Here is a 26933-nt window from a genome sequence, read left to right as displayed (position 1 = left end):
TTATCAAGTAGAAAGTCCTCCCGAGAGCAGTGTGAAATAAATAATTCTAGGTAGTGTTTGTCTTATAGTTTTCTGAACAGAAAATATATTAGCTCTCTCCCCTCTTTCCTCCAGTTCCCTCACTAATAACATAGGTAAAGTCTGTAACCTGATTTTGATGTCAGTGATCCCGCAATGTTTCTGTAGTCAGCACTGAAAAAATTACTGTGGCTGGGTTGGACATTGCAGTGAAATGTCCTTTGGTGCTGCATACCTGGCTCTTGAAATGTCTGACAGAGTTGTAGCATTTTCCCTTTCTCTTAGTTTTTCTTTTCTCTTAGTGGAACCATCTAGCTTTGAGATAGCAAGAAGTTGTGGCTGCCAGCTGGGATAGGTATATTTGGTTGATTATTTGAATGGGAGCTTAGGGGTGATGGAAGGTTAAGATGTGTCTCTGGTAACAGAACTGATGTTCTGTACCTCAGTCCTAATGCCTGTGCCCTTTGGATTCCCTCCCCAACTACTGCTTGGCTCTACTTCCACCCCTGGCTCTTTCTTTCATACTTCACATTTTTCTGTATATAGAAGTACTGCAAAATTGCTGCCATTCAGCTAGTCTTCTCCATAACTCCAGTCCACAGGCTTTTGGACCATGAACACACAATCAGGTTGGGCTTTTTGACAACAATATATTTTCATTCCCTTGGGATCCTATAAAATTCCATAAGATTCACCTCTATGACTCTTTTTGCTGAACCACAGAGGCCTTTCTTGACCATCCTTTCACAAAGCAGCTCCCTAAAACATAAATCATTTGATTGCTCTTCTTGTGTTTCTTGGATCTTAGTTCTCTGCTTCCTATAATACAGTGACCAGATTTGTACACATTATTCCAAAAAGAGACCGTCCAGCTGCCTTACCAAATGCCAAAGTAATAACGTCTGTGGTTTATACTCTGTAGCCTTCCATATACAACCCCAAAGCCTTGTTTGCCTTTGTTACTGCTGCCAGATGTTCTGTGGATGGTTTTCAGGCTTATTGTGGTGAATGTCATCATGCCAGCAAATTTCAGCAAATTTAAGTGACTTTGAAATGATTCTTTTTTCCACATTCAAGTCAAACCAAACTGTGTTGTCACTTGAAACTGCGTTGTTTTGGTTACCTCTTTGTCACACTGAATCACCACTACCTGCTAGCAGCTTCTCTGATGGAAATGCTTTAGAAGTGTTTCCCCTCTATTAGGCCCCTGGTTGTCTGGTTCACTTGAAGTCCCATCTGCAGAGTCCAGCTCTGAGGGCCTAGGCAATAAGGAAGTGGATTTATTGTTGCTACGTATTCAGTCTTAAAAGGAGGGTAGAAAAGAGCATGAATTTTTTCAAGAGATGAAGCATGGGGAGAGATCATCCTGTAAAAAAATTGTGATTTTCTCACCTCTCCTTTCCTGCAGATTTGCTGACAGCACAGGAATACCACTGCCTACTGCAGCTGCTCTGCCCTGACTTCCCTATGGAACTCACTCAGAAAGCAGCAAGGTGGGTTCTCATCTACTCTTTTAGAGCAAGATCAGTCCTGCACAAGTGGACTTGGGAACTAGGTTTGTGGATAAAGGTACGAACAGAGACCTTCAGCTTTTAAGATTCTGGGGAAAAGAGATATCATGATTTGGGGTTAAAAACAGTGTTTTTTCTAGCAATGAGAAAGAATATATATTTAAAGCATATGAATGCAGAATATTGCTCTAAATTCAAGGTGAGTTGCATTTAATGTTAGCCAATGTGGTTTTAACTGATATCATTTAAAATGTATTTATCAACCAGCTTCCTGTGGTTGATCACATTTAAAAGGTACTAAACTCAGGTAAATTGCTAATGTTTTAAAGTACTTTAGCTAAGAACACGGTAGCTAATCTGTTCGAAATTTTATTTTAATCTAGGCAAGGCCTAAAACAGATAGATGACTCAGGGCACTGATAATGTTTTATGGGACTTTTTTACTGACAGTGTTTGTTGGTTCCAGTCCAGCCCAGACAGTTAGAATAGAATCATAGAATCACTCAGGTTGGAAAAGACCTTGAAGATCATGGAGTCCAACCACGACCTAACCATACTGCCCCAACTCTAACAACCCTCTGCTAAATCATGACCCTGAGCACCACGTCCAAATGGCTTTTAAACACATCCAGGGATGGTGACTCAACCACCTCCTTGGGGAGCCTATTCCAGTGCTTAACAACCCTGTTCTTCTGTAAAGAAGTGTTTCCTGATATCCAACCTAAACTTACCCTGGCGCAACCTGAGGCCATTTCCCCTCATCCTGTCACCAGTGAGAAGAGACCAACCCTGCTCTTGCTGTAAGCACCTTTCAGATATTGGAAGAGAGCAATAAGGTCTGTCCTCAGCCTCCTTTTCCCCAGACTGAACGTCCCCAGTTCCTTCAGTCTCTCCTTGTAGGGCATAGTCTCCAAGCCCTTCACAAGCCTTGTTGCCTTTCTTTGGACCTGCTCCAGCACCTCAGTGTCCTTTCTGTACTGAGGTGCCCAAAACTGAACACGGTACTCGAGGTGAGATCTCACCAATGCTGAGTACAGGGGCAGGATGACTTCCCTCGTCCTGCTCACCACTCCATTCCTGATCCAAGTCAGGATACCCCTGGCCTTCTTGGCCACCTGGGCACACTGCTGGCTCATATTCAGCCAACTGTCCATCAGTTGATTATTAACTATCTGATAGTGAAAATGTAATACAATATATGCATCTTTTGGGATAGGGGGTCTTCTCAGATCTTAGGTCTTAGATCACAGCAAGATTACTGAATGAATACTTTATTCCTAGCCATCTCAGTAGAAGGGGCATGGAAATTAAAGTGTTTTAGTGGGCACAGATATAACACTGGAAACAGAATCCAGACATGTGATCAGGATATTAGCTGCTCCTTTGTTGTTCATGGTCTGAATAATGAAGAGGTCCTTGTTTTTAGTATTTTTCATTTCTTTCTTCAGCATCAGAGTCTCTTGAAAATAATACTAAGACAGGAGAGTGTAAAAGTGTTATCCATCTGCCAGTACTTCCACCTGGCTGACTGAATTCTTCCCTGGTACCTATGTCTTGGTATCTGAATTAAAGCTGTGCTGCTTCAATTAATACTAAAAGATGAGTGCTGCTTTTCCCTCTGGCTCATCCGTGTGCCTTCTGGGCCCAACAAAGTGCAGTTGCTTGGCCTCCAATGCCAGACTGGGAAAGAATGCTAACCCTGCAGCAGGAATATATCTGCTGCTTCCTTTCATGGAGGTACAACAGCACCAGTCCCATGTGTGGGTGTGCATTTCATAGGGTTCCAGCTGAGCTGAGCAGGAATTTGTGATGGTGCATGAAAGGAGACTTCAGCATATCTACACATGTTATGATGTTTGTGTCAAGGAATTTAATCCACAAGGCTGCTGTAAACTAGAGGCCCCATTCAGGGGCCTGCTGCACTGTTGTGTGCATGCCTTAGAGACAGGCGAGCAGGCTTTGAGAGCAGGTGTTAGGGAGAAACGAAATCTCTGTCAGATGCACCCCAGCTCAGGTGGGGATGACCTCACTCTTGTTGCTGGCTGGTTAAGATTTACTTAGACAATGCTATTACTCTGTTGGAAGATAATCCGATTGAGCAATTTTAATAAAACTTGCCATATTTCTGAAACATCTTTCTCTTTGCTTCCAGTTGTTGCTCTTTTTTTCCTTTTTCACATCCCATGCTGCTACTCAGTCCAGTTCCCACTTCCTATCGTTCTCTCTGGTTCTGCCTGTCGGAAACGTGAATCAGTCTTCTGGAAGCAGCTGTTTGAGTCCTTGAAGAGTGGGAATGGCACACAGAGACCTCCTGACACTGTTCCTCTTTCACTCTGCACAATCCCAGCAATTTTGTTGCTAATTTGCCTTGGGAAAGGAATTCAGGTGTGGCAGTAGCCACAGTGTTTGCTGATAGAGCCAGGAGCTGTGTCATTATTGGAGCTCCTAGGAAGAAAGCAGTCATAGTTGTATTCTCTGTGCTGCATGATTGAGATGATCTCACAACACGGTACTCTCCACTTGTCCAGGAGCTGTTGCTATGCACTGATAACAAACACTGGAAGGGAGTAAGACCTGGCAATGTTAGAGGAACAGAGGTTACAACAGTATTGGTTTTGTTAGCATGACACCAGAGACCTCTATTTTTCTATTCCTGGTGCCACACAGACGCAGAGGTGGTCATGCTGCCCAAAAAACAAGTTATGTGTGTCTATGAGACTTCTTGGACATTTTTTTCTTCAAAGGGTCATAGGCATTAGCATGTTAAAGATTTTTATCTACAGAGATACCTTTGATCTTCAGAGGCACCTTCTGGCTTTCTGAATCATGAAACTGCAAAGGACAGAAAAGGAAGAAATTTTTCCTGTTTGGTGCTGGAATCTCAGGACCTTACCAGAGCACTGATTTTTCTCTTGTAACAAACACAAGGACCTCACTGCCTGCATTGGAGTAGTGTGAGCAGAGTAGTACATAGAGTAAATACATAAACCAGTCCTGAGCTGGTTTATGCAGTATGGGAGCTTACATTGCATTGGTAAGTGCTAACGGAAGTGGGTCTTGAAAGCCTGTACACCCACTGGTAATAGATTGCCTGAGAGTGCAGATCTTACCCTTTTTGTGTGTTCCATTTATTTTTGCCTCCATGTATCAGTAAACAAACCAAGTCTCTGAAGACCCATTTGATCCAGCCTGGCTTTAAGACACACAGAGTCAGTTAGCCCTTAATGGTAGTAGAGAGCGGTAAAAGTCCTTTGCCTGGTCAACTTGCTGGGTCTAGAATTTGTCCTGGGAACATCCTGTCTAGTCTGGGTTTCTGAAATTCTAGCTGTAGTCAGCAGATCACAAAGTTTCCCCATTGACACACTAGCAAGGCTTTCCTGCCAGCCAAACCCGCTTGAACCCTAAAAGACCACTACATCCTTACCAGAATCCCTCAAGTGTAGGCATCTTTCTTCAGTTCTTTCCACATTTTCTTCTTAATATCCATTATTAACGGAGGGCCAACTACTACAGCTACTAACCTTGTAACCAAGTCCAAGCCCCCAAGGGCTGAAAGGCTAATTTGGACAAGAATGAATAAACAGTCCCTTGAAAAACTGGCTACCTGATGAACTCTTGATTTCCAGTTCAGATTTTTCAGATTTTGTCCTCAATTGAGGTCCTGCTGTCTGGAATTCCCTCCTTGCCGGTTGTTTCAGGGAAGAGGTGCAGATACATTGCATATGATGCTCTCTCAGCTTCCCTGGCTGCACAGTCAGCTAGTTATGTGGGGAAATAGCCAGCTGCAGTCAATCTCCTCATAAATGATTGTATTGGATTTTAAAACTTCTCAACATTTCCGGAGTGCAGACTCCTGGGCCAAGTGGAGTCAGTAACCCAGCACCAGAGTGCACCTGCTTCTATTTAGACATTCCCCTGTTACATATGTGCCATACAGTACCCCTTTGAGGCTCCTTGCCATCTCTAAAAGCAAGAAATATTAAATTCCCAGACTTCTGCCTGCTTCCTGATGCTCTTCTTTAAGTAGGAGAGTGGAAATTGCTGCTGCAGAGCACACACACTGACCATAGCTTTAGATTTAAGAAATGAAATTTAGTTTATTGTCATGAAGGTGATATCATGTTGTTTCTCCACAAAACATATTTAAAAACTGTCCATCATTGTTCTTCTACTTCTCCAGGATGTAGAAATGTACCAGCAACAGCTTTGGAGCTGGTGCTTTGAGGGTATCTAGGAGATAGACCAGCATTTCAAAGCAGGGAGCGCAGCTGCTCAGTGATGGGGCCCATAGCATTTCCAGTGCTTAAAGAGTGGTTGGAAATGCTAGAAGCTGAGTAGTATTGCCTGAGAGATGAAGATGCTCAGCCTGCCAGCTTCAAAGCCATTTCCTTGATGTGGCCACTGACAACTTCAGTAACATGCTTATTAGTGAGAATTAAGCACTGAAGCTACTGCTTCTTTAGACAGGAGGAGGAGGAGGCTTCTGGAACATAATAAATAAATCAGAAGCACTTTGACATCTTCAAAGAGTTTTGTTTTAAATACTGGGTTTTCTCCTGGGGACTCTCCTAGCCTCAGTCTTTCTTCTTTAAGGTAATTAATTCAAGCTGCTCTGCATGTTTGATTTTGCCACAGCGAACAGAACTGGTCTGAGTGGCAGGAAAGTAAGCCTTTTGCAAGATCCTGTAGCTCTTTTAGGTCAGCCTCCCACACAGCTCCCTGGAGTCTTCTACATGAGACATAACAGCTTTTTGCCAGCAACGTGTTTAGACTATTGAGGCTGCAGGAATTGGTTTGTGGATCACATTTGGCCCCATGTTCAAAAGGGTCCTACAAGATGACCTATACTTTGGCTGTAATGAAATGGTAATCCTCATATGGCATGATATGATAGATACTGACCAGATAGGGTCAGAAGACCTGTTTCTGCTTAGTGCTGTGCGGTGGTCCAGGAAAGCACACAGCTGAAAGGAAGTACCAATCACTTTCTTTGTCATCCTCTGAATATTCTGGTTTGTTTTCTTTTTCTTTTCCTATAAGTGGAGTGTTTCCTTCTGTTTACTAGTCTGACCTATCATTGATCAGCCCAAGTTTAATATTCCCCTCTTCAGAGCTTTTCATCCTTATGTAGTGATAGTGACCAGAATGATGTTTTCATTTTTATGAATGTTTTTGGCATAATTTAGTTCTTAGCAGTTTTTTTCCTGAAAGGAGAAGGTGGAATTTGCTCTCACTTCTACTTCATTTTTATGGCTTCTGGCTGACGCATTTGCCATTTGCGTGGTTCAAAATAGGGGTGCATGAAACTCCCTAAATATACTTAGGACTTTGCAGAGAGAAAGAAGCATTGTCACTGGTTTAGGAAGATTCCAGTCTCTGTGAAACTCGACCTGATAATATATGAAAAGAGACTGATTCATTCATCAAGAAAGGAAGATCGGATGTTTACAGTGGGTAATTTTAAAGCTGATGGTTGGTGCAAAAGTGACATTGTGTTATTTCCTTTTTAGTCAGGTTAGGTTTGACCATAGATTGGGAGCTAATCGCTGCTATTATACTCACAAATCTGAAAATAGCCCAGTTCAGTGAACTCTGGTATACAAAATAACAGCGTAAGTCTCATTCTGCTCACACCAGTTTTATTCTCATGTAAAAGCCTGGTCTTTAGCACAGTTGCTCTTTATATAGTCATGTGAACCCTTTTTTTTTTTTTTTTTTTTAATGCCAGTGTTTATTCCATCATGTCCCTCAGGCTTTGAATTACATTTAATGCTCATCTTGTTCTATATGTCCTGAAGGTGAAGCACGTAATAGCTTTGGCATTCAGCATCATCTCATCACAGTTTATCAAGCTGCATTTGTTTGATTTTAGGATGTCCACACCTGTGCATTGATGGTTATTCCCATTCCCCTTTCCCAACTTCTTACACTGAGCCAAGCTGCTAGCTGTCCTCAGTTGCACATAGATCCCTACCTGCTCTTTCTGTAGACCTGGTATTCCTGCTTGAAGATTTCATCCTTTTGGAGATGCTAAACTGTTTCTCTCGTCTTACTCCTAGGATTGTGCTGATGGATGATGCTATGGATTGTCTGATGTCTTTTTCTGATTTCCTCTTTGCTTTCCAGATCCAATTCTACTATTCAGGTAAATACTGGGAAGCTTCTTACTTCACCCACTAGCATGTCATTACAACCTTCCAGCTTCCATATCCCTTCACTTTTTAAAATCTTGTGTGTATGGTTTTTCACAGACAGCATATAGATAATGGGATCTATTGTGAAAAAGTTATTACTGATACCAGTAGATAAAGAGGTTTCATAAAGAATTTTCAAATTTCGCTGAATAGCAAGATACTTCTAATGGCCAAAGCTTATGCATATATTTGTCTTAGCCCCGAGACATGGTTTTCTATCTTTATCAAGTGTATGTTAGCAACTAACAATTAACTTTTACTAGGAACATGTTTTTGCATAACTCTGTAACGCAGCATTTCTGCCTCTAAAGTACTGGGTGCTGCTGGAAATGGGATCAGAAGATTCTAGAGCAAGGCAAGCACAACATTCTGGCAACAGCTGGTGCCTTGAAAAAAAAAAGGAATTGGGCAAATGGGTACAATTCTCTTCCCTAATACTCACCCAACCACAATCTGTTTTCAGCTCAGAATCTCTCTGAAATGCATATAGTTTCTGCGGGTTTAGGAATCCCTACTGGATTCCTCTCCTGAAGACTTCTCCAAATGAAATTAAGTAAACATTTAACCTTCACAACACCCTTTGGCAAGGGGTTGCACAGGCCTGCCACCTCTTCCATGAAGAACCACTTTTTTTTTCCTTTGAGAGCCCCTAATTGGAAAGCAGCAGTTAATCGTTGTCTGCCTTCCCATATTATTGGTCATTTCTCATATTCTGTCTTTCTTCCCAATGCTAAGTAGATGGAGTACTTCTTTTAAAATTCTTGACAGGAAAATTACATGTCAAATAACAACAATTTGTGCGTGTTTATCTTTACATACACTCACCAACACATACACATCTGTGAAAATCCTGAGGTATTTTTAAACTAAGTTCAGGAGGCAAGGGGAAGAAACTTGGATAAACATTCAGGAATTTCTCCTGTGCAGAGAAATGCTTTAAAATATGTTGGCTTGTTTGTCCTAGTCCCCTAAAGTGTGGTTGAGGAGAGGAAATCTCATTTAGGGAACTACGTTGGTAGGGAAAAAGAGGGAAGGATTTCCCTTGTCAGGATGAGATATGTTTCCAAGCACGGGGTGCTGTGGGGCACTCATGTCTCCCAGCATAGTGCACTTTCAAAAAGCAACATAAGCTCATGGGATTCTGACCACTCACACTATTAGCTCCTTCTGATGGAGATAGCTCTCATTTGGCCTTAAACAGGCAAAAGGAGCCAGCTCTGAGGTACTAAGAGACATTGGCTAGAAGCTGTGATGGAGCATAGTTTTTGGTCAGAGTGTAGCCCTGGGTGGCCTGGAGATCTGATCCAACTTGTCAATTTTCATCTTTGCAGCAGTTACAAGTCAGCTGCTGTTCCTAATACAAACATCTCTATTTCTTAGTACTTTTTTGTGTATACTTACCCTGCAACTCCCCCGCACATATCACAACATTATCCATGACAAGTCATCAAAGAAAACCAGTTAAAATGGTCATTTTAGGTTGGGCAGAACCAGGCTTGCAATGCCTTTAGCTGTGGGCAGAAAATGCGTTTGGAAAGTTCTTCTCTGATACAACAAATGTTTCCACTGAGCTGCAAAACCTCAGTGCAGCCACAGGGCTGACACACTGCCTTTCCTCTCCACCCGCCTCACGCACATCACCACACTTCCATTCACTTGGGACACAAATGCCACTGCAGTCCTCACAAACACGCCCTTGTGTACACACTCAAGCATCCCTTCCCAGTCCTGCTCACCCAGGCACAATGCACACATGCAGCCTGTCATACGCTCTCCCACCAACCCACACACATACAAACCACTCCAAATGGAATCTAGATTTGTAAACTGCTGACCACATCCATAAACAAACTTGTTTAAAATTAGGCTCTTGCAGTAAACAGTGGGTAGTATGAGGAGCCTGGGGAGAGGCTTTCTGCCAGCTCTAGCCCTGACCTGCCCTGGCCCTTCCTTTAGATCCTGTGTTATATTTACTTTGGAGGAGCACAGAGACAAGCTGGGATACAGCCTGGAGCCCTGACTAATTTGCTCCTTTTGCTTCTGTTGCATTTCTATATATTTTCTCCCAGCTTGGTGTGTTCTTAGTTGGTGGTTGTAGGTGAAGGAAGAAAATTTTTGAGACTTTGCAAACCAGTTGTATGTTTGACATTAGCTTTCATGCTCCACTGTTTCATCTGTTTGCTAACCTGTGTCTCCTTTGGAAAAATCTGAACAGAATGGCTAGTCTCTCATAATTGTCCTAATAGGGAGATGGCAGCAACTTATATGGAAATGGCTGTTTGTGCCTGCACAATATTTGATCTGAATACGCAGGATGCCTTAGTGTTGTGCTAACATCCATCTCCTGATGGTGTCATGCATAACACAGAGTGGAGAATGACAGTTTAATCTTGGGTCTGGTAGGTCAGGAGGATGCTTGGATGGTTGTAGCCCTGAGTTGTAAATTGCTTTCTGGTTTTCCAGAATTCTTGGAAAGTGTGGCTGCTATTTATCAAGATCTATTGGCTGGTAAGAATCCAAATACTGTGATCGTGCCAACATCATCCTCTGGGCAACATCGGCAGCGGCAACCCCCAAATGACTGCAACCAGCTTGATGGGGTAGAGGCATCTCTCTTCTACCAGTGCCTAGAGACCTTGTGTGACAGATCAAAATACAGGTATGAACAGAGTCCAGAACGCAGATGTGAAAGTCTGTTTCTGGAGACCTTTTGTGAGATTGGAGCTGTGAATAAATACATCAGTTTAACTTCTGTGTAGATCTCACTGGAGAAGTATGACTGGAGACATCATAGCAGAACTGCTTTAACCAAAAGAGAAAAACAATTACAAGGGCCTAAGAGACGTGGGGGTTTGAGCACATTCTTGAGCTGTTTGATTTGGGACTCTGTTTTCCTTCTTACTTTAACATGGACACTTTCATAAAGAAGAGGTTAATCTACCATCATTAATTATCTGGAGATAAATGAGTGCAAGTGTGTTCCTGAGAGCTGAAGCATAGGCAAGCAACAGTGGGGTGGATCGAGTCTGAAGCCTTAGTAGCTAGACAGGATCACACTGCTGGTCCGTATTGGAATCCAGGATGGAGCTGGTTTCTGGTTACAGATCACAGGCAAAAGAAGTCTGCTTACTACATGCTAGAAACTATGAAAAAAGTGTCTGTCAAGGATACACAGTAAGGCCTAGTATTTTTCTATCCCCTACTGAACTAAGGCTAGTCTTTTTGTGTTGTTTTGCTTTCTTTTTTTTTTTTTTTTTTTTCTTTTTAAATTTAAGAATATGTCAAAAGTTGGCATGTGTATATCTCTGAGCAGATCTGGATTTTTCTCCCTTTCCTTACTAGGGAGAAAGGTAAGACTGCTCTTAGGAATGTACCCCAGCTCAAAAGTCTTACTTAACAAACTGGGAGCAGATGCAGAACTAAATAAACAACCTGTTAGCTGTTTATTTTAAACAGCTAGGGCAGCGTGACAGTGTTAGAGCAATAAATGGGCTTGCTCTTCCATTTTGAACTTGATCTTAGAAAAAATTATTATTGTTCAAAAGACAAGATGATTTTCTGGTCTCTCTTTTCCTAGCTGTCCACCTTCTGCTCTTGTGAAGGAAGTGCTAAGTACTGCACAGAGACTGACCTTCTCTGGATTCCTTCTGGCACTTGCAAAGGATCAGGGGATCAACAGAGCCCTAGGTAAGATTTCTTTGAATGGTACAGCTCTACATTTTCAGTCATTCTGCATTTCTTTGGAATTCCCATTGTAATTATGCTCCAGATTTTACATCATCATCAGAGAGTGAGGGAGTTTTTCATATTTTTATTATGGATTAAATTTTTAAAACACTGCACCTTACTGTCTGCTTGAAGATGTGGAGATTTGTCACCAATAAAATTAGATGTGAAATGGTGTCCTAAGACAGCAATGTTTTATTCTTTGGTAGCTGATCATTTTAGCAGAACTGTCATTTTAGCATGCTTGGCTGTAAAGGTTGGATAGAGGTTGTCAGGAGGCAAGTAAGGTAGCTGGCTGCTTAAAGTGAACTTTCATCCTATGCTTTAGCCCTTTATGCTCCCACAGATTTTAAATGACTGCTTTCATTGTCCATGAGAAAAAGAAGACACACCTAATGGGAAAACTTCTGATGACTTCTTGGCTCAAAGACTCAAGCTAAGCCCAGACTTCCCCAGCCATGCCCCATCTTCCCTGACATCACTGTTATCTTTCTAATATATTAATCTATGGCCTACTGAAAATCTGGTGGTATAAAATGCAAAATTCTACTACAGAACTCTGTACCAAATTACTGTGGAAACCAGAGGGATCACCAAGCAGCATCTCACTGCTCATTTCTGTGTTGTGATGATGAATACAGTTCTAGAGCAGGGAAGCAAAGTGTTGCATTGGCAAATCACAGTGTGTAATCCATACATAACTCAGACACATAATTCAATACTGCTCTCATATGACTTGGTTGTGCTTGTCCTGCAAAGCTGAACAAAAATGGCTTTCTGCATTTGATGAGGAGAAGTGGGCAAAGGCTCACACACTTTCACTCATCTCAGAAAATAATCAGGGTAGGCTTTTTGTCTCTTTGAGTATCCTCTTGCTCTACTTCCAGGCTTGAGTATCACCCAGTCCCTATATTTCAAAGACAGGCCTCGGTGAAAAGATGGTGTACCTTGCCAGGGGATTTGTTCTTTTACACAGGTGTGTCATAATAGATGTGTCCCCCTCCCTAGCTGAGCCTCTTCTTCCAGCAAACCATTTAAGCTACTAATGTTCTTCTGGGAAAGGGCTGCTTACCCAACAAGGTGAAGATTATATGTCAAAGGTACATGCATGCAGCTCTGCAGTCTCTTCTGCAAACAGGCTTACGGATCAGTGTACTCACTGGGGAAGGTGTTGCCTGGATTGCACCAAACAAAATGGAAAATGGTTTTTTCCTTGCCCAGTAAAATCCACTTCCAGTCAAAAGCAAACAAAACAGATGGAAAAAAAAAAAAAAGAAGAAAAAAGAAAGGATCCTGCCCAAGGCTTCCATTTTGTTATCTACAAAGTGTGTGGGTTTTCCCTTCCATTAATGTGAGCCCAGCCCCTGGCTCTCTGCCTCCTCCCATGGCCTCTCACAGAGGAGGGGCAGCAACCACAAGTCTGACAGGTGCTAGCATTTTGACAAGGATAGGGGGATTCTTTTTCTGATGTTTTTCAATCTCCTGAAGGGTGATTTCAATAGTCTTTGGTCTGTAGGAGATCACAAGCTCCCCAAAGCCCTTCAACAAGGGCAGTTGCAGGCAAAGGAGCTTTCAGTCAGGATGCTTGCTTCCTCTGTAGTCTCACAAAGCCAGTGGCACCCCTGGAGGAGCAGGGGTAGGGATTAGAGAAGCTCATTCTGGCTGGGGTAGCACTGATGAGTGTCAAGCAAATGGGAATCTGCAGGCTAACTCATGTCAGTGTGGACTTGTGAATCCTTTATATAATTCTCTCCCAAGTAATTCTTATGCCCAGAGACCATACTAGATTCTGCAAACACAGAAACAAGTTAAGCTTTAGCCGCTTATTCTTTTAACTGAGCATGTGAAAGCAAGCACTGGACCTCCCAACACTTGTTGGGATGCCAGGTTTTCCTGTTCATGTGCAGGAGAGGGAGACCAGAACTGGAACAAGTGGGGGAGGTGGGTCTGATCTGAACTGCTTCTAATTTGTTAGATGCTTGTTGCTGCTACATTTTTGGTAACTGCTGCCAGTTTGTCTGTGTGCAAGAGTGTCTTTCCAGCCCCTCCTTCAGGACCAAGGTGCCAAGGCCAGAAACCAGATTTGTGTTCCCACAGAGCAGTATAAAGCTCTTTCCCAAAGCTACGGATTGTGGCAGCCAGGTCTCCTCAAAAACAAGAGTATTCCTCACTGCACTGTTGGTACACGTTACCCAATGTGCAGCGTACTGCACATTGTACCAAACTGCCCAGGCTGTGGTAGGCAGTTCCCATCATCTAGGTGCTGACCTATCAGACCCTCCCATAGTTCCTGTGTAAGGTATTCACTACAGAATTAGTAAGGAGGTCTCTCTTTGTCTTTGCCTTGTCTTCCTGAGGGCTCTTTCTGAGCTTCTAGTGTTGTTCTACAGTGGTGATCAACCAGCTGCTCCAGTCCTGAACTACACCCATCTCTTTCATCCTGAATGGAATTTCAAATGTGAAAAGGAGCCTTGTGCTGAGGGAGGGTACCTGTTTATTAAACAGCTTTTTCCTTTCTTACCCAGGCAGCAAGCAACAGTAAAATACAGCTCATCCACCCCATGCTTCACATGCACCAGTCAGGGCTAATCTTCCTGAATTGCAAGGAAAGTGAGTCTCACACCTGTGTTTTGATCCCCAAGCTCAGTGTACCACAAGAAAGACAGGCAGCACAGAAGTCTATGTCTCCCTGGGTGGTATTAGGTGTGCTTTAGGCTGTGGCACATACAACCTGTTACTCTGATAGCATCCGGCACTGACATCTACATATTGCAATTAGCAGGAGCGTGAAGCTGTCAGTCTTCTCCCTGAGACAGTGTGCACTCAGTAGTTCTGCAAAGTCAATGGATCCTGCCATCTCTGAGAGCTTCAAGTTCTGTGAGAAACCACTTAGCGTGCCCCCTGTTTGATCTGAGCACTGCTACTGTGTGAAGGATGGAGAATATGAGCCATCATTCTTTGTCTGCCCATGATCATTGAGGATTCATTTCTCTAGTGGATATGAGGAAGGGTTTTCTCTGTCTTCCAGAACAGATTTAGGATGATGAATTGAGTGATTTTCTTTAAGATTACCCCTGAATAGTCTAACTCTGCTGTAATATTTTCCTTGTTTGTTTGTTTGTTTCCAGGGGCTTTGCCAGATAAAGGAGATTTGTTTCTGGACCCTGCCATGGATCAGGAACTTGAGAAATTGTAAGTTGAGTTGCAAGGAGTAGGAAGTATAACAACAGATGGAAAGTGGCATGTTGAGGATGGCTGCAGTAAAGTACTGTCTCTATTTATTTAAATAACTGTAAGACAATAGAGATGCTAACACTGCAGCCCTAACAGACAAGGCCTTTTGTTGGGGTGCCTTGGTGCAGCTAACAAAATCCTTCAAAAAGACTTCAGAAGCATTGGGAAAAACTTGCTAAAAGAAGGATCTAGAGGTAACAGAAGAATCTCTAATGATCTGAGGCATTTTGTATGGATGGTGAAAACAAGGGGTACTGGAGGACACAGGCCTAGCCAAGAAGATCTCCTTTTAAAAGGAAGAAAAATTATTCACACAGCAAGTCTGGCAGGTGGTAGTGCAGTGTTCCTCCTCTTTGCCATAAATATCTTTCCATCTCTCAGCTAGCTGTGAATAAGTAATCATCCCAAGTTTACTCCAAAACTGCTATGGTTAAGGCTGGAGATGACAAGCTAGGGTACCCACTTTAGCCTTTTCTCTTCTTTTTTTTTTTTTTTCCCTCTCTTTCAGGGTAGCTCAGGTTTCAGGGCTTTCCATCTCTGCTCCCATCAGCTCCAGCGGGGATACTGCTAATTTTCATGTCCGTAACTCTCCCAGGATAAACTCTCCCTGGAAACCACTGCATCATCGCCGAAAAATAGATGCTGAAAGTGAAGGCTCCAATGAAGAGACAGATTCCTCTGAAAATTGAAGGTTGTGAGGGTGGGAACCTTTCTCACCCTTGGTTTGTCCAGAGCTCACTGTAGGTACAGCATCTCTTCCCGGAGCATCTGCTCTGACAGTGGGTTCTGTTCACATCACGAGTGTGTGCGTGGCTGTGCCAGTTCCCATTGCCAGGTCCGCCTGTTCCTTCCCAGCAAGAATGCTGCTAGTTTCCTAGATCCGAATTTGTGCAGTAGCTCCTCCTCAGAAGCTATTTCCAGATGCAGTTATGCTACCCTCTGCTGGCAAGTAAGACAAACCAGCAGATGCTAGATGCCTGTATTTGGAAATAGCAGGGTGTTCTCTCACCAGGGATCTCACACAGTTCAGCAGGTGCTGGAGCAGTGGGAGTTCTGGTGCAGGCTGATTGCCAGGTAGCTGTGTTTAAACTTGACCTAGACAATAGACTGGTTAAATTGCCAGCAGCAGCTTTGCATTCATGCTCCATTATGATTATTCCTAGTAAAGCTGCACCTGCATGTGATCAAAGGTGGAGAAATTCCTGAAGTTCCTCAAGTAGAAGGGCTTAGGTATTGCCATGCTGCCTGTCACTGCTTCCTCCTCTCTGAGTCCAAGACATGCCAAAGCAAATATACCAAATAATAAGCAGGATTTCAGTGGGTACTGCATGCTGCTGTCTGGCTCTTCTGCAGTCCCTCACTGGGAGGCCTCCTCCTACCTCCAACAAGCTTAACATGCTATTTGGCAAAAGGGAACTTTAGAGGGGGTGGAGGAGAGAGATGAAGTCTTGAGATTGCTTCGCTACAAGCAGTGGCATGGCCTGCAAACATGTAGGGCACCTGCTGGTGTTTGGCAGGCAGAAGCACTGGGGAGATGGAGGCAGGTTTTAAGTAAGTCCTAGATATTTTTGTAAATATTGGTATTGCAGCACCACAGTGTGGCACGAACAGCTACAGAAGGAGTTGTAACTTCATTGTGTTAATGGTAATGCTAACTCCACAGCCTGGCTGCTGCAGCCCTGAACCCTTCCCTAGCTGCGCTCCTGTGCTATGGCTTGCATAGACTGAGACACTGGTTTCTTATGAGTCTTGGGGAACCTCCTTGCTCTTCCCTCCCATAAAACACTACATGGCATGGGCTACTAACAGCTGTTAACCCAAAGCTTATTGCTGCCCTAAGCTGACTGGATTCAGCACATACTGTAACTATTTTAAGAGTAATCCCTTCACTACTGCTGACCTAGCTGTGGAGGTAGTGGGAGGTGTTATTTATTTATTATATTATTTATTAGCATGCCCTTTAACTGCACGTTCACTCCCACCCACCAAGTGACAACCAAAGCTGGAGAATAAAGCCTGCTGTGTAAGGTCTCCACCATCTCTGGGCTCTTCTGCGCTGCTCCGCGCCCTCCCCAGGGCTCACTCTGCCTGCTCCCCTCTCAAGCCTCTGTCTGCCTCCAGCCACGTGGTGGGGAACTGAGGTGACGGCAGAGGGAAGCTCAGGCCTCTCCCACTCTCCAGGCAGCCATATGGCTTCACCATGCAGGTAGAGACAGGGCAGCTGCTGAGGCAGCAGGACTTGCTGGTACCGCAGCCCCTCTGGCTCCCACCACACAAATCTGGCCCAGGTCTATGAAAAGATGGCACAAGGTTGGGACTCAGCCCTGGAGGAGGTTTGTTGATGGGAACCCACAGAATAAAAAGACCCAGCCTCTTGTTTTGCTAATACAGTTATTTTTCAACTGTAGAGCACTTAATAGGGGATAAAGGGCTATTCCATCCTCAACTGCATAGTCAAAGATACCTGAAAATAGCTCTTGTTAAAAACACAGTCAGGAGCAAAGAGTCAACCTGAGCAGGACAAAAATAACAGTCCTCATGCAGCCCCCCTCACCCACAACACACTTCGGTTAAGTCAGAGGTCAGGATTTTTCTCTCTGTCCAAGTCTGGAAGTAAAGTATAGCTGAGCAACACACTAGCCAGCGGTCCAGCAAACATCCTTACCATACTTCAGTACCTGGGACTTTGCTGTTGTTGTTGATGTGATTAGAAGCTAAAAAAATAATCTTTGCTTTGATTTGTTCTCCTGCATCAATACATGCTGGTTTACAAGACAATAGGAAAAATTATCCCATGGTACAAAGCAGACCCTGAAAATATAGAGGAATCCGTGACACCATGGACTACCATGCACACTAGAACCTTGCAGCTGAAAATGTCTTACCAGTGATGTGAACTGCAACAGCAGCCTGCGTGGAAACAGGCAATAGAAGCACTGAGCAGAACAAGAAACCACAGTCATGTCCATGAGGATCAGGTAACACCACATTCAGAAATACAGCATCCCCATTTCCTCTATAACATGGTGAGCTAAGGTATGGGCTAAGAAGGACAGCAGCACTGATGAGGGCAGCCACAGGAGTTCCCATCTTATCTTTCACAGCAGGGAGGTTATCCCAGTCTCCACTGGCTAGTAAGTAGCAGTGGGTTGAGGGCACATTGAATTTTAATGCAGTGTGGAATCCAGAGATATTTGGAAAGCATCCTTGTGTACAGCCACATGCTGAACCCTTCTGCTTTCCTTCTCCCTTCCCCACCCACCCCAGATAAACTAAGACAATCCTGCAGAGTGTACTCCAGGCAAAAGTGGCATCAGTGCCTCTTGCTGGCTTCCCTGTGAGTTGCAGTCCTTGGGTCATCAATATGAGCCATAACGATCCTGGGGAGGAAACACACCAAGTCACCATGCTGCAACACTGCACCAACTCTTAAGAGGCAAACAACAAGGTCTTAGGGTGTTTGGGACTGGAACACAAACAAGACATAAGAGATCAGTGAAAATTTACATCAAGACAGAAAACATGCCAAAATAAGAGGTAAAATGCACTCAAATTTTAAGTTCCACCCAGGATTTGTGTGACATAACAGACGTAATATGACAACCTGTCCAGCAAAAGTGTAAGGCTGTCCAAGTAGTGTTCACTGGCCACCTGGAATTGCTCAGTTATTAAGTCCTCAGATACAAAAGGTGCATCTGTACCTGGGACTTTCCATGCAATCTGAGAAGACAGTAGTAATCCCAGTGGAAGTCAAGATATGGTTAAAGCACCTGAGCATGACTAGAGCCTACGTGAAGGTACTGTTGCATAACCTCACCTGGAGGGAGTTCATCACTCCATTGGCTAGGACGGCCATCTTGCCAGCAACTGTCTTCACTCCTTGCTTAAACTGTGCGATATCAGCAGCAGGCAGAACGTTTCCAATTGATACACCACCTACGAGAAGCAGCACAAGTAAGACTGGAATTCCCCAGCACCAGAGAGCGCCCTGACCCCTCCCCAGTCTAGGTCTTCCAGAGCTGCCTTCACCCCCCCCCTCCCCAGCATTAACGAACCTGAGTGTGCATTCTCAGCCTCCCCAAACAGGTCTGCGGAGCTGATAGCACTGCTGCCCGAGAGCTGCTGTAGTCGGGACCTGGCTTCATACTGCAGAAGAAAGGACAAAAAATGTAAAGGAAGGGTACAACCTGTGCAAACAGGAGAAGATGAAGCCAGAGCTGTATCAACTTAAGCACTGTAGAGTGCATGTACCTCAGCATCTGCTTCCCGCCCAAAGAACATATCTGAAGAGATGGCTTTAGCTCCTGCAAACTTCTGCCGAGCTTCATTAGATTCCACAACTGATGTCCTGTTCTCCATATCCCGCCTACTGGTAGGCCTGAGGACACAACAGAAGATAGCTTAAACTCACCAAATCAGTAAGAGAAGACTTCTCTCTCAGATCCTATCTGATTAAAGAAAAGCAACAAAGCCCCAGGCACTAGCTACTATCAGGGATCTCCTCTCCCCTCTTCAGGGCAGTTAAATTTGATGACTATAAAGACTGGGATGCAACAGACATAGAAATGAACGAGTCTTTCAGTGAAGGCTCATTTTCTCAGGGTCATTTATGCATGTTATCTTCTGCACTACAAGGCTCAGATACTGTCAAAATACAGTAGCATCTCTCCTACAGCTCTTACACCTATACCTTAGTCCTACACAAAGAAAGTACAGAAGCAGTAGTGGTTGGTTTACCTCTCTGAAATTGGCCGAATACTGGAAACTGTCACCTCTGATTCCTCGTCTTTGTCCATACCCCATGAAGAGTCTGTTTCCCATCGTGAGCCAAAGGCATCTTCAAATGAGAAGGGATTATATTTGTACCTAGATATCAAAAATGGGTAATTTAGGACCGATGTTGTGTCTGGGAATAAGCCAATGACTACACTGAATCTCAGTCTTACTTGGGGGGTCCAGATGTGAAGCCTCCACCATCTTCAAATAAGTCCAATTGGGAGCGGGAAGACTTTGCAGCCAGTGGCGTCTCCTGCTCAATTACTTGCATCTCAGACATCACTGAGTGTGAAACAGAACTAGCACAAGAAACAGGCAGTTAGGGCTGAAAAGTATGACTGCTTCCAGCTGCTACACCCTATATCCCTCACAACTGAACATCGTCTTTACAGACAAAGCAAGTGCCACAAGCCTAAAGTGAGAGCTGTGGGAAACCTTCACCACATATCTGGCTTGACTCCCTTAGAAGTTCCAAGTCATCTTCTTAAAGGTGATAGGAGGACATATCTGCCTACACAGGGACATGCGTCAAGCAGCAAGGCTCTAGAACTAGGCACTCACCAGCCATAATCACCTTTGGAAAAGCTCAAATGAGAACTAGAACCTTTGAACAGGTTCCATTCCTTCTGGGGCCCAAAGCGTTTTTAGACACAGTCCAGCATACAAGCTCCTTTTGTACCACAGGAGCAGCAAGCTACTGCTCAGGAAATTATTCCAGAGCAGGGCGGTTCCAAAGCACCTCCATCTGTCCTATGCCATTCACAACTGTACCTTCTTGACACCAAGCCCATGCCTAGCCTCTCCGCTTGTTCACGCTTCTTCCCTTCAAGGTTTTGAAGCTTTTTCTCTTCCTTCTTTCGATCAAGCTGCAGTTCCTGATAAGCCAGTCGCATTGAGGTGACTCTAAAGGAAAGAAGTGTGGTGAGATCCAGCTCTTTACCCTCTCCCTCAGCCCAGCCTACACCGTAAAAGGGCAAAACTATCCTGATAACCCTTCAAAACACCAGCTGCCACAACAGCTCAGACAAAAATCCTTTCACAGAAGCCTGTCATCTCCCTTACTCTGAGATAAAACTCTTTTCTAGCCAACTTTGATTTCCATGGTGTAGGCATTGCTTCCCCACCCCCAGACATAGGTACAGGAACACCTCATCCAGTTCGGCCTTTTGCTTCCTCAATCCTGTCCCAAGGTCAACAGAAAAAAAATAAAATCAAATACTTCCACGTCTGCTCCTTACACTCTTCCAGAGGTAAAAGTTTTCGCAGAGGTATAACTTTTGCCTTGTTATAAGGACCACTTTGGCTTACGGTTACTGCTCATCCTACTATGCAGGATGTTTTCATATCAGGTGGGCCTGGAGTGAATAGCATCAGCCACATTACCTCTGATTTACGTATGAAAGGTATTCAGAACAAACAGGGCACTTACATGGACTCCTCAGCTTGTTTCCTGGACTCCACTGCCTGCTGCTCCCTCAGCTGCTCTGCCACCTGAGCTTGCCGCTCAATCTCATTGAAGCTCTGGCTACTCACTTTCTGGGCTCCAAGACCTTTTTTGGCACCCAACTTAAAAACAAACAACAAAAAGCCCACATAAAAGTCAGTCTCCCTGTGTAGGCACAGTACTGCCTGCAGCAAAACATGGAAAAACACACAAGAGTTAACCCTCCAGCAGCAAGTGCTAAGAGATCAGCCACAGTACACTCTAGACCATAACAAGTAATGATCCAAAGCCTATTTTTTTTCTATTAATATAAAAGCTACCTTTTGAAAGAGGCAATGAGATAAAGCTCTGCCTTCCCTACATGTATCTCTCAGTAGGCAGCATGGTTAAGGGCAGAAAGGAAGGGCTCAGGGAAAGGACAGCGGTAATACGAGATGTGCTCTGCTGCCTCTCCAGAAAATAGGAGCTCCAACATACCCCTTTCTTGGCAGCTCCTGGCTTCTTCTTTCCAATGAGGGAGGATTTCAGTTCTGCAAGAGAAGCAAAGCGCAAATAAGCAGAAGTGAATTATTTTAAGAATCCAAAATAAACCAGGAACCCTCACAAACATCCACCACAGTCCAGCTGCTATAGAATCCAGGGCACACCATGCAGCTTCACGTAAGACTTCACTCAGCCAAGAAAAATGCACTGAAAAGCTTCACCTTTGCAGGCCGGTGTCCTGGAGAAGCATATCCATCCCTGGAGAAACTTGCAAGGCCTTCAAAAAGAGCCTTCAAGTGTCATGTGGTTGGTGACCCTATCTGGTACAATCAGCGCTAGAGAGGCACTAGATATACTTCATACATAAATCCAAGAGAACACAGCTTCAAAGCCATTTAAAGCTCAGTGTCTCACCAGTGCGTTAGGAACAAAGAAGCAAGAACCCTAAAGCTACATTTACATGTACCACCAACAAAATGGACCTAAAATGCAATGTGCTATAGAAGCAACAGGTTTCTCAACACCTTCTATCAGAAAGCTGTCAATATGAGGGGATAAGGCACACCATGCCTGTAAAAACAGCCAAGGTCCAGCCAAGCAGCAGATGTCTGTGGAAAAAGTGTAAGAACAAAGCAAGCATAAAGACTGATTTCCTATGACACTTTTCCAGCTTTTAACACTGCATAGTTCCATAATCTGATTGCCCTTGTTGGGCCTTTCTTCCAAAAGTGTCTCCCTACTTCCTATACCCACATGACTTTTGTCAATCCACACTTGAGATACTGGAAAGGCTGTTGAGAATGACCTTTTCTAAATTTATCATAATTTTTTTAAAATAGTGAGATGAATGTCCCAAATCCCCTACCTGATACTATTTTCAGCTCACCATTTATAACTTCTTTGATTTTATTACTGTCAGGAAATGCTTTTTTTTTTTAGTAAGATCCCTTTCCAGAGAAACAATATTTAGCTTAGATCCCAATATGATACACATAAGCTTTGGCTCATTCTCTCCCTCTAAGCAAAAGAAGCTGAAGTTAGATTTGAAGGCAGAATCACAAAATGGGCAGGCAGAATTGTGACAAGCAGCCAGCGCAGGCCACCTGTTAGCCAGTTACCTCTGGCAGGAGCAGGCTCCTGTGGTGACAGGTACATGGACATGTCTGAGAAGAAACAAATATGGGGAATGAATAGACACTTAAGGACATAGTCTTTCCACCCAGGATGAAGCCCACTGTGGGCTATAAGCATACTCTTGATAAGAAAAGCTCTGCAAGATGCTTTGTGCAGACAGGAGAGCAATGGTTGGGACAATCAGATATAAACTCCTGTTACTCAGCAAGCTAAAGATTTACTTGCTTCCAAGTTTCTGGAGGAAAAAGCAAAACAAAACACAAAACAGCCATGTGGCCTTGATCAGCCAAATTCCAGATACACAAATACCAAAAGCCCCAAAATGAAAACAAACTTCAGAGATGAGATATCCTTGAACTCAATCACCCAAAGGAGCAAGATACCCTCCAATAAGCTGTGGATTGTTGTGGAGATTTACAGAAATCCTCAGTATTGCTTCCAAAGGAAGATAAAAGCTCCTTTCAACATTCTGAAAATAGGTTCATTGTTTCCAGCTCCACTAAGCTTACTGCTGAGCAGCAGGTGTAACAGCAAGACTCATCTAAGAGACCCTAAAGAATCTTACTTACCCATAGGAGCTTTAGGAGATGTGCTCAACAAGTCAATAGATGGGCCTTGGCTTGGATCTACAGGCACAAGAACAGGAGAGTACATTCAGAGATCATAGAATCATATCATAGAATGGCCTGGGCTGGAAATGACCACAACGATCATCTAGTTTCAACCCCCCTGCTGTGCAGGGTCGCCAACCTCTATATCAGGGTATCCAGAGCCACATCCAGCCTGGCCCTGAATGCATCCAGGGATGGGGGGAGGATCCACAACTCTGTGGGCAACCTGTTCCAGTGTGTCACCACCCTCTGTGTGAGATACTCTTAACTCCTTTATTCTCACAATGTGATAGTTTCACTATCTCTCTTCTAAGTTCTGTGCCCCGCAGCAACCAAACCAAGCTTTTTATATATATATTTATATTTATATTTTTATATATAAAGCGCCTATCACATGATTGATAAACATTCTTTGGAACCATTTTGATGGCAGGGGTAAGAACAGGAGTCAGCCTGTCAGAACCTCAGCATTTCTGTTTCCAACCAATTGAAAAAAAAAAAAATTAAAATAAAAGCCACAAGACTTTGCTGCCAGTCTGGCATGCTGGCGTTTAATACTGCTACTCCATCAGGGTTGGAGGGAGACTTATTGTGAATGGCAACAGTTTGCACTGTGATTTCTCCAGCTTGAAAGCTGCAATTTCCCAAGCACAACTACCTTAGATCTCCACACAGCAAGTTACCCACTCTGCAGTGGCCTCAACATGTTAAAAGAAAGAAAACACTCTGAAAGTGAATACACAAAGCTGTTTCAAATTACTGTCATGCTCCAGATTCTTGTTTTCTTTGTAACTTATCTTAGAAACAGTTTTCTGCTTTATGTTCACATGCCATTTTCAGACAGCACACAGAGCTTCCATTTCTTCAAACCTGAAACAAGCCTTTCCAACAGAGAGTACAGGACTGTACTCCCCTGAAAATTAAGTCAGGTTCTTGAGAACATTATTCAGCAGAGAACTCACGTGCTGCTTCACTGCTTTCTGATGACTTTGGTGCTTTTTCCATGTCCAAGGAAGACTGTGCAGGATTCTGGCTGGCATCTGCTACATCCCAGGTTCTGGAAGACTGTAAGGAGATAATCACTCTACTGATTTGCAGAGGATGAATACATCTAACAAGCCTAAACTTACTTCTAGTTCAGATGCCTTTATTCAGCTTAAAGTCAAGAAAACATGTTCCAAACAACAGACTATGTCCTCACTGAAGATAACCCTACATTCCTTTACTGAGATTATATATATATAAAAGTAAAATGGAATACCACAAGGAATAATAGAGTATTGTACAAGCAGTTGGCCAAATCCACTTCCACTGGAAAGCTGACTAAACCAGATGTTCAAAGCAATAGCCAACCCTTGCTTTAACTGTCCAAAGAGACTGCGTTATGCAGGGAGATTCCCTGAAGATAAAGATGTTCTCAAAGAGAAAAGGCATGGGTACTGAAAACCCATATAGAAATATTTATACCTGTGGACTATATTCCAGACTGATGACTGAATCTTAGTTGTTCTGTGTTACTGCTGAATGTGTATACAGTTTAGAATCCTTCTCAACTAAGCAGAACTGCTCCTACTGCCACTCCAGGCTCCTGGACAACCAGCTGGCCACCTGAGAGCTGTTAAAGCTGTCTGGTGTAAGCAATTCTTCCCACCTGTGTGTGCTCCATGAAGAAATCAGCATCACTCTTGTCAGGGGAATGCCCAGGGGCTCCACTGAGTCCATCTATGAGCAACTGAAGAGAAGAGAGTTAAAAAGAAGCTATCCTACAAGACTCAGCATGAAGTGCTACATGTCTAACTGTAGAGAGCTGCTTAGACTTACATCAGTGCCATACTTGGCCATGGCAGCACTTGCCAGCTGCCGGATCTTCTCCCTGTACATCTGGGCAGCTCGACTGTTATACTTAGCATTGGCATCTGTTGTAGTGCAGCCATGCTGGCGGAAGAAAGCAGTCTGAAATGAGAAGAACATTCAGTCTCCTTGCTGCTACGTGATACTCAAGTAGCAGTTAGACATGACACAAACACTACAGGAACAAGAAGCTTCCCAAAGACAGGAGATATAATACTCAGCACATGGCATGAAGCTTGCACTGATCAGCTCAGCTTTCCCCAAGAAGTCTCTTCCAAAACCCCGAGGGATGTGAACAATCCCTTTCATTCCCAGAGGAACGCTTTTGTCACCATGCTGAACAAGAGCTTCCCAACTGATCAGTGTTACTAACTCCTTTTGTTTAAGAGGACTATGCCTCTCATTTAAAGATGTCAGGAAATGACTGATCTGCATGCCAGAAAACAATACATGCATAGGTCACAGGCTGACTTCCAAGTGCACCTGACAAATGCCTGCCCTCATTATACATTTCAAGAAAACAAGAGAAAGAAAAGAGAGAGAAAGGTTGGTACCCAGAAAGCCACACAAAAGAAAGGGACAAGAAACTGAGGATGCGGATTAGCAATGGAGAAAATAAGCAAAATGCCTATGGAAGTTCCTCACCGCATTGGCATTGCTGCCCACTTGCATACATCTCAGCTGGAACCAGTTCCAGTTAGAGTCAAGCTCCGTGGACCTGCATGAAAACAAATTACTGCTATTAATGATAGGCAGGCGTGCCAAATACAAAAGCACGCTCCAAGCCACAACAGTCAGAGATCCCACTTCTGTTCCACCAGAGTACAGGAGGCAAAGGGGGAAAGCACATCTCAGTGAATTATCAGGAATTAACCCGAACTTTTAAAGCAAGGAATAAAGTTAGCTTCAGCTTCATACTAAATAACATGGCACCCAAACCGAGAGGGCGTCTCACTGGTACGGCTTGCTGAGAGGTGGGGCCTGAATCAGGAAAGCTTCCGTTCCACATCTGATCTCACCACAGCACAAAGACTCGTGCTCGGCCCACCCCTCCGATCAAGCCAGAGCACATGACAAAGCAGCCCCAAATGGTCAAATGGAGCAAGGGCACAGCATGCTTCTTAGGGTTACTTGACTTATCTCTGTATGAGCAACGATCACTATTCTGTTACTCAGAAAGTTTTTACAGGTACAGAAAATAAGAGCAGTGGATGAAAATCCAAAACCACCTTCCCCTCTGGGCTAACTCAGAAAAGACTGAATAACATTCCTGCTAACAACACTCCCCTTTTTGCTTTGCTCAGCGTTACAAAACACTCAGACTGTTTTACTAACGACATTCACACACCACGGTCTCCATTCAACTTCTTCCAAGTCCGGACGCTGTTATGCGACCCAGGGGACACAGCACGCCGCTGTCCTGCCCACTGACCCGCGGCTCCCCGTACGCAGACACACGGCGCGAAGCCACCACTTGGCGACGAAGCTTTTCTCCGACGGAACCCCAAGCCCCGCAGCAAAATGCAGCACGCCGGCCCGCTCCCACACACCTGATGAAGCTGACGTGCACGCCCAGGGAGCGGTGGACGCCGGAGCAGTCGATGCACAGGAAGACCCCGTAGGTAATGCTGGCCCAGCTCGGGTTCTTGGCGCCGCAGTCGAAGCACGACTGGAGGGGCAGAGGGACGGCCAGGTTGGGCAGAGCCCTCGCCTCGCCCCGCGGCCGCTCAGCCGGGCCCCAACCCCGCCGCCCTGACTCCAGCCCGCAGATTACCGGCCCCGCCGGGAACCGGAGCGCCCTCCCGGCCCCGCCCGCTACCTTGTTGGCCGGCGCCGCCCGGAGCCGCTTGAAAAGAGTCTGAATCTCCGTCTTGCTCGGTTCCGCCGCCATCATCTCTCCTTCCCACACGCCACTGCGTCGACGGGTCCTGGCAGGGCCCAACAGGCGGAG

General features: G+C 44.3%; 2 protein-coding genes across 3 annotated transcripts in view; one reads left to right on the top strand and one right to left on the bottom strand.

Moving 5' to 3' along the window:
- The window catches only part of CUNH11orf49 (chromosome unknown C11orf49 homolog), an 82443-nt gene extending 65374 nt beyond the window's left edge, over positions 1 to 17069 (top strand). Inside the window, exons 4-9 of the mRNA XM_042813738.1 lie at positions 1427 to 1511; positions 7589 to 7674; positions 10187 to 10382; positions 11301 to 11410; positions 14578 to 14641; positions 15192 to 17069. Coding sequence (XP_042669672.1) covers positions 1427 to 1511; positions 7589 to 7674; positions 10187 to 10382; positions 11301 to 11410; positions 14578 to 14641; positions 15192 to 15372 — 722 coding nt within the window. The 3' untranslated portion in view covers positions 15373 to 17069. The remainder of the gene's footprint in view (positions 1 to 1426; positions 1512 to 7588; positions 7675 to 10186; positions 10383 to 11300; positions 11411 to 14577; positions 14642 to 15191) is intronic.
- ARFGAP2 (ADP ribosylation factor GTPase activating protein 2) lies at positions 17061 to 26911 on the bottom strand. 2 transcript variants are annotated; one of them, XM_042813736.1, is made up of 17 exons: positions 26802 to 26911; positions 26533 to 26651; positions 25628 to 25700; positions 24953 to 25084; positions 24783 to 24863; positions 24094 to 24196; positions 23090 to 23146; positions 22505 to 22549; positions 21381 to 21433; positions 20889 to 21025; positions 20231 to 20362; positions 19630 to 19758; positions 19421 to 19549; positions 18935 to 19061; positions 18739 to 18829; positions 18501 to 18619; positions 17061 to 18063 (listed from the first exon to the last, which is right to left on the bottom strand). In XM_042813736.1, the coding sequence occupies exons 1-17, from the start codon at positions 26874 to 26876 to the stop codon at positions 18043 to 18045; spliced, it is 1623 nt and encodes a 540-aa protein (XP_042669670.1). In that variant the 5' UTR covers positions 26877 to 26911; the 3' UTR covers positions 17061 to 18042. The 2 variants fall into 2 exon arrangements, with proteins under 2 accessions (XP_042669670.1, XP_042669671.1); XM_042813737.1 differs by lacking the exon at positions 22505 to 22549.
- Between the last annotated feature and the right edge of the window lie 22 nt (positions 26912 to 26933).

Source organism: Centrocercus urophasianus, unplaced genomic scaffold (genome assembly GCF_019232065.1).
Source record: "Centrocercus urophasianus isolate 14NV4802_14NV808 unplaced genomic scaffold, USGS_Curo_1.0 seq_14, whole genome shotgun sequence".
NCBI classification, from domain to species: Eukaryota; Metazoa; Chordata; class Aves; order Galliformes; family Phasianidae; genus Centrocercus; species Centrocercus urophasianus.
This window is presented reverse-complemented; position numbering and strand designations above follow the sequence as displayed.